The sequence below is a fragment of the Tripterygium wilfordii genome, chromosome 18, assembly GCF_013401445.1.
Source record: "Tripterygium wilfordii isolate XIE 37 chromosome 18, ASM1340144v1, whole genome shotgun sequence".
In the NCBI taxonomy this organism is placed as follows: domain Eukaryota; kingdom Viridiplantae; phylum Streptophyta; class Magnoliopsida; order Celastrales; family Celastraceae; genus Tripterygium; species Tripterygium wilfordii.
In genome coordinates this window covers 807644-817037 of record NC_052249.1, presented here as the reverse complement: position 1 = coordinate 817037, position 9394 = coordinate 807644, and the positions used below count along the sequence as shown (strand labels likewise).

The 9394-nt window shown below is 35.2% G+C and overlaps 1 protein-coding gene across 3 annotated transcripts; it reads right to left on the bottom strand.

The window, feature by feature from the left end:
• Positions 1-1534: 1534 nt before the first annotated feature.
• LOC119983742 (wee1-like protein kinase) lies at positions 1535-6806 on the bottom strand. Of its 3 annotated transcripts, XR_005464713.1 has the most exons (11): positions 6520-6806; positions 5929-5989; positions 5775-5841; positions 4810-5076; positions 4571-4638; positions 4356-4465; positions 4237-4277; positions 3998-4146; positions 2832-3185; positions 2232-2465; positions 1535-1642 (listed from the first exon to the last, which is right to left on the bottom strand). XR_005464713.1 is itself a non-coding variant. In XM_038827467.1 (10 exons), the coding sequence occupies exons 1-10, from the start codon at positions 6774-6776 to the stop codon at positions 2370-2372; spliced, it is 1470 nt and encodes a 489-aa protein (XP_038683395.1). In that variant the 5' UTR covers positions 6777-6806; the 3' UTR covers positions 1802-2369. The 3 variants fall into 3 exon arrangements, 2 of the variants coding, with proteins under 2 accessions (XP_038683395.1, XP_038683396.1); XM_038827467.1 differs by lacking the exon at positions 1535-1642 and having other exon boundaries at positions 1802-2465; XM_038827468.1 differs by lacking the exon at positions 1535-1642 and having other exon boundaries at positions 1802-2465; positions 5775-5869; positions 5914-5989; positions 6520-6732.
• Positions 6807-9394: the final 2588 nt, after the last annotated feature.

The window sequence follows — 9394 nt, the reverse complement described above, 5'->3', positions numbered from 1 at the left end:
CCGGTTTTCTAAGCCTAAACAAGGATATTGGGCCTAGAGGAGCAAATCCGTGAGGGCTTCAACCCAAAACGGACAACACAACAATATGAAGAGAAGACATTAGATATGAGCCAAAATTAAACCCACAAATTAATCCATCCCAACTATCTAAAATACTGAGATAAACGCACACAATTTCACATGAATCATGTGGGGCCCTACAATTTCACATAAATAATGTATTTTTCAATCTCAACATTTAAGATAGCTGAGACAAAAAAAAACAATGGGATGCTTACCATTTTCGTATGAAAAACTACTATCATTGCACTAATTATTCAAATTAATAGTAAGTAATATACTTGTACGTCATGCGTGGTAATTAATAATTGTATTTAGTCACGACAAAAAAATAACGATGATCGCTGAATTTGATAAAAGCTAAGTACTATTTGACTTAAATTTAAGCCCACTTGCTTGCTTGGACCACCAATTGGACAATTGCAAGCCCAAAAGTCCAAAACAGCATATGCCTAATGCCTTATATTTATAGATTGGACATGTGAACATTGCTTTGATTTTTCATTTTGGACAGCCATCTACAGTTTGGCAACACATAAATTTATAATAACCTATTCAATGTCTTATCAGGTATTTAGATGATTTTTTAAAAAAACTCATGAAACAAAGTAGCCGTTGGTTGAACGGCAAAAACTTTGCATGTAAAAGAGATCGATTGTGGGTTCGTGTACTGTCCATTCCCCATCCAATTACATATATGTTGTCAGTTTGTCGTTTATTATGGCTTTTCAATGGAATATTTTAAGTATCAAGGTCTAATTAACCGATGAAAGATGTATATGTTTTGATGTTTGATGCCTTGCAAGAACCAACCCAGCCAACTTCAGACAAAATTACACAAAATGATTAACATGTTAAAATTGTTGGAATATTTGAAGTCGTGACCGTGGGTTATTAAGGTTTAAGGGTTTTGACTTGGTTTGTTTATTGCTTTCAATAGATCCCTATTTGTTTGGGACATGCTTAGAGTTTGTTTCTTCTTGTTTGTTACCACAATAGAGTAGTGTGTTTATACGTGCTCTTTATGTGGGCTGTTTTTGATTTTTTTACAGTTCAAGGTTGTAAGGCTATATAAGCCAAAAACCTAGTATTGAATAATATAAGAAGATTACGTTTCTTCTATATCCATCTTCATTGTTTTTTCTCTGAAAATCTAACACAAATCAAATGGGGTTCTGTAAAATTTATTATTAATTTCTTTTGCCAGTTGGGAATGTGAATTTGTTTAATTAAGTCAATAATGAACATGATTGATACATGATACTTATATATATATATAATATATTATAGTAAAACGAAATGGGAACTGAATTTCTTCCGATGTTGGATCCATCAAATTGTCAAACTTGCACAGCAAAGCAAAGGCAAGGAATACTCTGACTTTAGAACACCAATGCAAGCGTGTCTAGGGAATATTCCGACTTTAGAACACGAATGCAGGCGTGTCCAGGGAATATTCTGACTCAAAAACAGGATGCAGGCGTGTCAAGTTTGTCTTCTTTCTGGCCTCAATCCAATATTGTATTTATGAAAATCGTCTGGAATTTTTTTTTCCTTTTTGAAACGGAAGAAGATTCAAACCCTGATCAACAAGATGAGAATACCATTAGTTAAAGGAGGTTGACGTATTAGTTTTGTTGATACTTAGTCTAGTAAAATGGATTATTAATTAAACAGATGGATGAAACGGCACAATTTGTCTAGACTTGAAGTCGCAAAAATACACAAGATCAAATGCATTGCTCTCCAATTCGGTTGTCCTGTGTGTTCATTAAAAGAATGATCTACTCTACTTAAATAACCCTAGGACGATTCAATAATTGTTGATGATTGATCAAATCTAGAATGACACTGCAAGTCTGCAACAATAAATCATAAAGGGTTTGCACAAAGATCATATGCATTGTACTCTAATCAATAACAATATCATACAAACTAACCATTTGGAGATCTGATGAGTCTAAACTCATGCCATCAAACCTGCATGTATTGATTACAAGATAAGTTGAGTCAAAACCCTAGCCACAAGGGTATTGCAACTAATTGCCTTCTCCACACTCCCATGCCTAAACAAAATTGTATAAACGACAATGCAACAACCAAATAAAGTCGCATTTTTTACTGGAAACTTCGTGCCAAAATTCTAGTCAACAATACAAGATTTTCCTTACCTTACTTTATAAGCCATGCACCATCAAGTGGAGAAAACTTGGTGCCTACTATGACAAAAGGAACTGCTCTTCAGAATTCTTGGGCCAGCTGATCATGATGGCCCCATTTTCTTGCCACAAAATTCAACAATTGCTTGCTTAGGTCTTTGCATTTCTTCGAATCCTCTCAAAAATGGGATTTACCATTAACTCTTTAGCAGAGGGCCTCTGAGTTGGATCAGGATCCATCATGACCTAAGAATTTAACAAATCATGAGTAGAATGATTTCAACACCCACCAAAAAGTATATAGGGCAACACAAAATTACAAAATTGAGATAGCAGGAGTGGGGGCTCCAACTTGGGTGGGTACCACCCAATTCAAGTATGTCTTAACCACTTCAAGTATGTCTTAACCAATTCACGTATGCCACATCACTACATCCCTAAACTGATCTTTCCTCATAGTCATTGTGAAACCAATACTTGAATACATGACCCCCAAAAAAAAAGATAATTTCTTCTGAAAAGCTACTTCCCAAAGATCACTGAAAAACGCATTGTTTATCCAAATTCTTGGAGAAATGCTTTGGTGTAATTAAAAAGAAGAGGATGTAGTACCTTGAGCAAATTTTGAAATTGCAACGTGTGACCAGGAAGGAGTGGTAGCTTTCCCTCTCTATGAATGAATGAATGATGTCCCGACTCTAGCAAGGGAGAACCCCTAATGAGCTCATAAACAGCAGTTCCAAGTGAGAAGATGTCAACCTTGTCAAGATGATCATAGTTCTCATTCAGAATCTCCTGGGGCATGTATCGTGCATCACCCTCTTCAATTGGCAGACTCTTGTCAAGAAGAGTCGCACATCCAAAATCGCCAAGCTTATAAACACCATTCTTGACATAAATATTATCAGGTTTTACATCTAAGTGAGCTATCCCTTGCCCATGCATAAACTGCAATGCCTTAGCCATCTGTAAAATTTGAATGTTAAAATTGACAATTATCAGCAAATATGCCTATATGAATTGAAATATGTACAGTTCAAAGCTAGCTTTTCAATTTCAAGAGGGATAATAAGTAAAATTTCCAATCTCAATCAAAAAGGGAAAATAAATCTTAACAGTTTTGATTAGGCGCAAAGAAGTTTAGCTTATCGACCAATACAGGCATTTTACTTCGTGGAATAATTCAAACTTAATTAAGCCAGAATCATACAATCCACAACCAAAATTGACAGAGTTAGTTTTATATCCTAAAAGAAGATTGCACATATGGTAAAGGTAAACAACTCCATGCACAAGGCTCCCAATGTTAAAGCAAGTCGGGGAAGGGAGAGAGAAATCTCATTTTAAGCTACATAAACATATCAATATTAGATGAATAGATTCTTTAGTCTTTACATAAGATTGGAAGAAAATAGCACAAGCCTATGTGGTGTGGTGTCTAAAAATACCTCAATCACTTGTCTAAGAACATCTAGTCCCATAAAAGTCTGTACACCAATAATTCGGCATACATACTTTTCCAATTCATCAATCTCATAGCTGAACATTTTCGTTTGAGGTGATGAATTATTCCCATCAATATGCTAAACTGGAGAGTCACTGTATAGCTTAAAGGTTAGAAATTGTCATTGAGATTCTTCTATGTGGTCAAATTTATAATGGATTTGGGCTGCCGCACAAGGGCAAAATTTCTTTAGGTATAGTTAACAGTGAAGTCGATTGGCAAAAAAAAACTTAGAGAAGTTCTTTTGAACAAAATACTTTTTCAGGAACTTAACCTGATACAAGATTTTCAAGACCTCTCCCTCCGTGAAAGATTGAGAGGCTACACTGGCTGATAAGCTGTGATCACAAAGTTCCATCTGAATATAGAGTTGCTCATTCTCAAACCAAGAAGAATAATATCCAACTATGTTTTCATGAGACCCTACAAATGCAAGGTCATAACATAATCACGAAAAAAAATCCCCAGCATATAATATAGGAAGTAAAATAGAAAAAATTGTCAATTGCAAACCTAAAGCTGCCAATGCTTGAACTTCCATCAAAGCTTGCCTCCTGTAAAAGACAATGACTCATGGCTAAGAAACATACTTGAAACTATATGTATGAGCATTTAAGAGCAAACATGAATACCTTTCTGTATCTTGATGCAAATGTCTCGTGCTATGCTTTACAGCATAAAAACAGCCATCAATTCTCTTTAAAACTTTAAAAACACGACTGAAGTTCCCATTGCCAATTTGCTGAAAAAAGAACACTAACAAGTTAAACCAGCATCAAAAGTTTGACAGTTCTAGATATAGCACAAAATATTGAGTCTGAAGAAGTTCGAGATTAAGCTGCAAAACCTTGATTTCATGGAAATCTGAGTGGTAGCGTGAAAGTCCATCCCCCCCAACAAATGCAGATAAAATACCTGGAAATTGCAACGTTAGGCAGCTAAAGCTTATAGTTATTGACATCATAGGAACTTTAATAATTGCTAAACCTCTCCCTCCAGCATAGCAAAGGAAGAGACAAAAACAGATGTTCCAGTAATATTTTGCTGAAGCATTATTTCTGCAATAAGCAAACAAAAAAAAAGTACCTGCACATTTTGATCTTTGATTGCCAAAAGGATCCACGTCCAATTCCATACCGTCATCTAGATATGGATTCTTAATACAAGGAGGGGGCATAACACGACAGCGTAAAGCAACAACTGATGGTGAAATGTAATTTTGAATCTTCGGTGTTCCGTTCACTTTCAATTTCTCTTTCATTAGTTCATCTGTACCCAAAATATCTTTTGCAAGTTCGATTACTTGTTGATGGTCAGAGAAGGAGGGACTGACTGGATTTATTGAGGAGAAATCTGAGAGAATCATGGATGTTCCATTAGAATAAAAAAAGAAGCAGCAAGGCACAACTAGCAGAAAAGGATCAAAACAATTGACAGTGGAAGTGATAGGATGTTGACACATGCAGTAAACATGCTTGCATGTAAAAAGAAAGAAGGCAAACTATGGATAATACATTCTTTATAAGCATGAACATTAAACAGGAAACTACTTATTGAGACTCTAGTATGGCTAGCAACATTTCCTCATTGAACATGAGAATCATTTGGTGCACTCGTTAATGTTCATTTGATTTTCATCAAAGTTCTCTTAAGTCAATGAGGAACTTAGGTATCTTGAAAAATATAATTGATGGATTGTAGTACATGCACAATATCCCTGACATTTCTAAGGCTGTGGTTCTCGAAGCCTAAAAAGAATTAACTCAACGTCTCAAGTACCATATGAAATGTGCACACTTAAAGTTAATACATCGCTTGATGTTATTAAAACTAGAAAATTGCTCTTCACTTGTACAATTCAGGTTAGCCTTAATACATCGCTTGACGAATGGCCATGTCTATGCACCCAAATTCCTGTTCATGAACAGACCATTGTTGCCTAATTTGACTCAACAGACAAAAAATGTTCTGGATTTTATAGAGACAAGAACAGTCAGAATTCAAGAACTCAAAAGAACAAACACCAATTCTCAAGCAACCATAAAAATTACCCTGTCTTTGTCTTTTGGTTTTGACAGTGTTTATTTTCTCCGGTGATCTTGGGCAAGGGATTTCTTCCTGCCAAAACAAGCACAAACAGCACAAACTTAATTGACAGCATATATAAAACAATGTTGAATACTCACTCACTTTATCAAACAGCACCTTGTTGCAATCCACGCTCTTTGGTAGATTTTGATTATCCGGAGTGATATAGTCAGGGGTGCTGCACGGATAATTTAGTTCAATATGATGCAAATGAAATTTAGAGAAGAAAAACAGAGCAGGAGAGCACAGATTAAGAAATTCAAAGACGGTTTTTTGGCATTGCAGCTTATCAAGCTTCACAGTATTGTTAAGAGAATGCAACTTTTTATAGTGAAGAGTATGTGAAAGTGCAAGTAAAACTATTGAATGAGCATTTCATATTACCATTATCAGAATAAGTATTCCGCATCACTGCCATGTCGAGTTTGATTTGGCATTGTTTTGTAAGTTGATTTTGTCAATTTTGGTACTGCCTCATGGTTTTAAGTTTTTTCCACACCCAATTATATCCATACGCGTGAGGATAAATCCAATAAACAATAAATCTGAATTAATCAAATTGAAATCATAACATGAACTTTACCATATTTTAACCCTAAAATCGAAAGTCGCCCAAAATCGAAATCAACCACAGCCTCAATAATACAAATTTCCTTCCACAAACTGACAAACAAGCTCGTAAAAAGCATAAGAGGAAGAGAGATTCACCAGAAGAAGTCCTGGCTGAGGATGAAGTCTTTCTCATCCAAGTCAGCAGCAGCACCAGCATCTCCGACTGCTGACGCGACCGGAAGGTGTTGGATCGACGAATCGGAAGTATTGGTCGACAACGACTGTCGCTGCTGCGGAGGAAGCAAAGAGACCTGCCGTAGCTGAACCTGCAAATGCCTTGTCAGTGAACCCTCCATATCGCTACTCCCTCTACTCTTACTGATTCTCCCCTTCTTCACAGCTCTCCTCCTCATCGATTAACCAACTCTCTCCTCTGCTCTTCACCGTGCGGGTGCTGTGTATATATATATATATAAATTAATTTTTGGAGCCTTTTTTGGAAAAAAGAAATTCAAAATTGCGCGGCGTTTGGGTTCTGGGTACGGTAGGGAATGATAGGATGCGACGTTTGTGTAAAAACTCTATTTTATTTAGCATCATAACCGTACACGTGGTGGAAGGATTTATGTATCATTGACCCCTAAGCCGTTGATCTAAAGTGGCGTACTGAATAAGCTCTCTCTTTTGGACATAGTGGGGAACATAGTGCGCTTCGCATAGTGAGCCCAAGCGCAAGAGTCGAGGCAGGCCCGGCCCATGGTCGCGATAAGTACAGTCTTCGCACGTGCGGTTTCGTGTGTGCCATTGCGGATTTGCAAGGTGGAACTGTGGAAGAAAGGAATATCATCATTCCCGCGATAACCCTCAACTTTTTCCCAACTTTCGGTGTAAATAACTTTTTAATAATATTTTATTCTTCCCCATATATTAATAAAAGATTTCTTATATCATACACTATCGTCATTATTTTAATTATTAAAAGGAGTGAAGGTTCGCAAAGAATAAGCGAAAAACACCCATCTTAAAATAATCTTATTTTATTTTGTTTGAAAAAACTCTTTGCGGGGTTCGAGAGCAATGTCATGGGGAAAAAAATTCGGGTTACTTAAGAAAATAAAAGTAGTTGAAATGACATATTATATGAATGAACATTCATCTCAATGCTTGATATTATAAAGTAATTCAAAAGATTAAGTTTTACTTTGAGCATCTTGACTTATTACTTGTGTGCTTCATTTATTTCATCTCGATATTTGGTGTTCTAAAATAACTCAAAAGATTAAGATTTAACTCGAATGTCTCGACTTTTACTTGTGTTCTTCTTTAATTTCACTAATGATAAACTACAAATAAGAATATATGCAACCACTATTTTTTAGTGTGCATTTGATAAATTTATACATTTATGAAGAAGTATGTAAATCACATATATCTCAAACATAATAAAATTTTATATACGAAGTCAATAAAAATATATGTTTATATTTGAGGGAATTCCATACTGAAAATCCATGTAACATCCCTCTTCCATGCAACCATGTATATTTGTTTATATGTGGCAAAATTCCATGTCCAAAATCCATATAGCCCCACAACAAGTTTGTCGATTTGGAAAGGATGAGGGAACTTAGAGTCTACAATTCTCATTCAACGGTGAAAAATAAATTTGATCCAAAAAATACAAAAGTATGATGTGATTTGATGTATCTCTCAAACCATATAAAAATTTTATCATATCAAAATTTCATAAACCCATATCCATTTGGAAGTGGTCCAAAATTCATAGAATATTAGAATCTTATTCCTAAGAGCAACCACAATGGTGTAATATTATTTGGAAAAACAAAATGTATTTAGAGACATGTTTTGTTAAGATTGTTGAGAATGTAAATGAAATGTTACATGTATTGGTACAATGATTTAAATTTGTTGATTTGGTTTTTGTGTAATAGAGATGAGTTTAGTGTTGATTTTTAGTGTAGTCGTGAGTGTGTTTTAATTAGGATCCAATATTTAGAGGCAACATGAAGGTCAACCATATCTCGTGCCTCCATGCTTGTCCCAACGAAATGAGAACAACAAATTTACACCATTGAAATCATTTTATTGACAAATGCAATGGTAAAGTATTATTGGGTCAACAAATATGTTGTATTTTGCTGATGTGGCTGTATTGTAAAATGTGTTTTGCTTATGTGGTCATATTGGGATAAGTGTTTTGCTGATGTGGATGTATTGATATTTGATGTTTTGGTGTAGTTTTGTTGTGGATAGTATGGAGTAATTGAATCTTGTTGGCCTCCATATTGGGTGGGAAGAGAAATTGTATAGAAATTTATGTTTTGTTGATGTGGTTGTATTGGAATATGTGTTTTGCTGATGTGGCTGTATTAGAATACGTGTTTGACTTGACTTTTTGTGTAATAGAGGTGGGACCGGGCCAACATTTTTGTTGGCCCAACAAATAACAAACCATTGCATTTGCCTTAGGGCAAATGCAATGATTGGTAGGTAATGAGGATAGTAAACTATATTGAGAATGGTGTTTTGCTGATGTGGATATGAATGAAAATGTATTGTCTCTTGCCATTGTACAACGGTATTAAATAGATATTGGTGTGAGTTAGTTAATTTTGGTGGTAAATGTTTGAATAACATACAACAACATATATACTCTTCAAAATGATTTTCTATAAAATTACATTAACCATAAATAATTATTTTAATTAATAAAATTTTACAGCAAATAAATACAATATTTAAATGAAAACACAATGAACTTTAATCAAAACAGTATCACATACAAAATAGTATCTCATACAAAATAATATATCGCAGGGGAGAGAGTAGGTTTGCAGTTGATGTTTGTGCGGGCCCACACCAGTCAAGCAATTTGAAGCCCCAATAGAAGTCTTTGTTCCTAAAATTGGTCCAGCAACTTTGATTGTCAAGAAGTCCATCGTTGTATGGATTCAACCTCTCCATTTCCCATTAAAGATCCATTTAACCCATCCATTCTTGCCCTAAAGCC

Bases quoted from the DNA above. Each gene is read 5' to 3' on its own strand.
- LOC119983742 (XM_038827467.1), bottom strand. From the start codon at position 6,776: ATGAGGAGGAGAGCTGTGAAGAAGGGGAGAATCAGTAAGAGTAGAGGG. The intron at 5,842-5,928 runs GTGCTGTTTGAT...TTGTTTTGGCAG, and splicing joins AGAGCGTGGATTGCAACAAG to GAAGAAATCCCTTGCCCAAG. The intron at 4,466-4,570 runs GTTTTGCAGCTT...TTCTTTTTTCAG, and splicing joins CAGATTTCCATGAAATCAAG to CAAATTGGCAATGGGAACTT.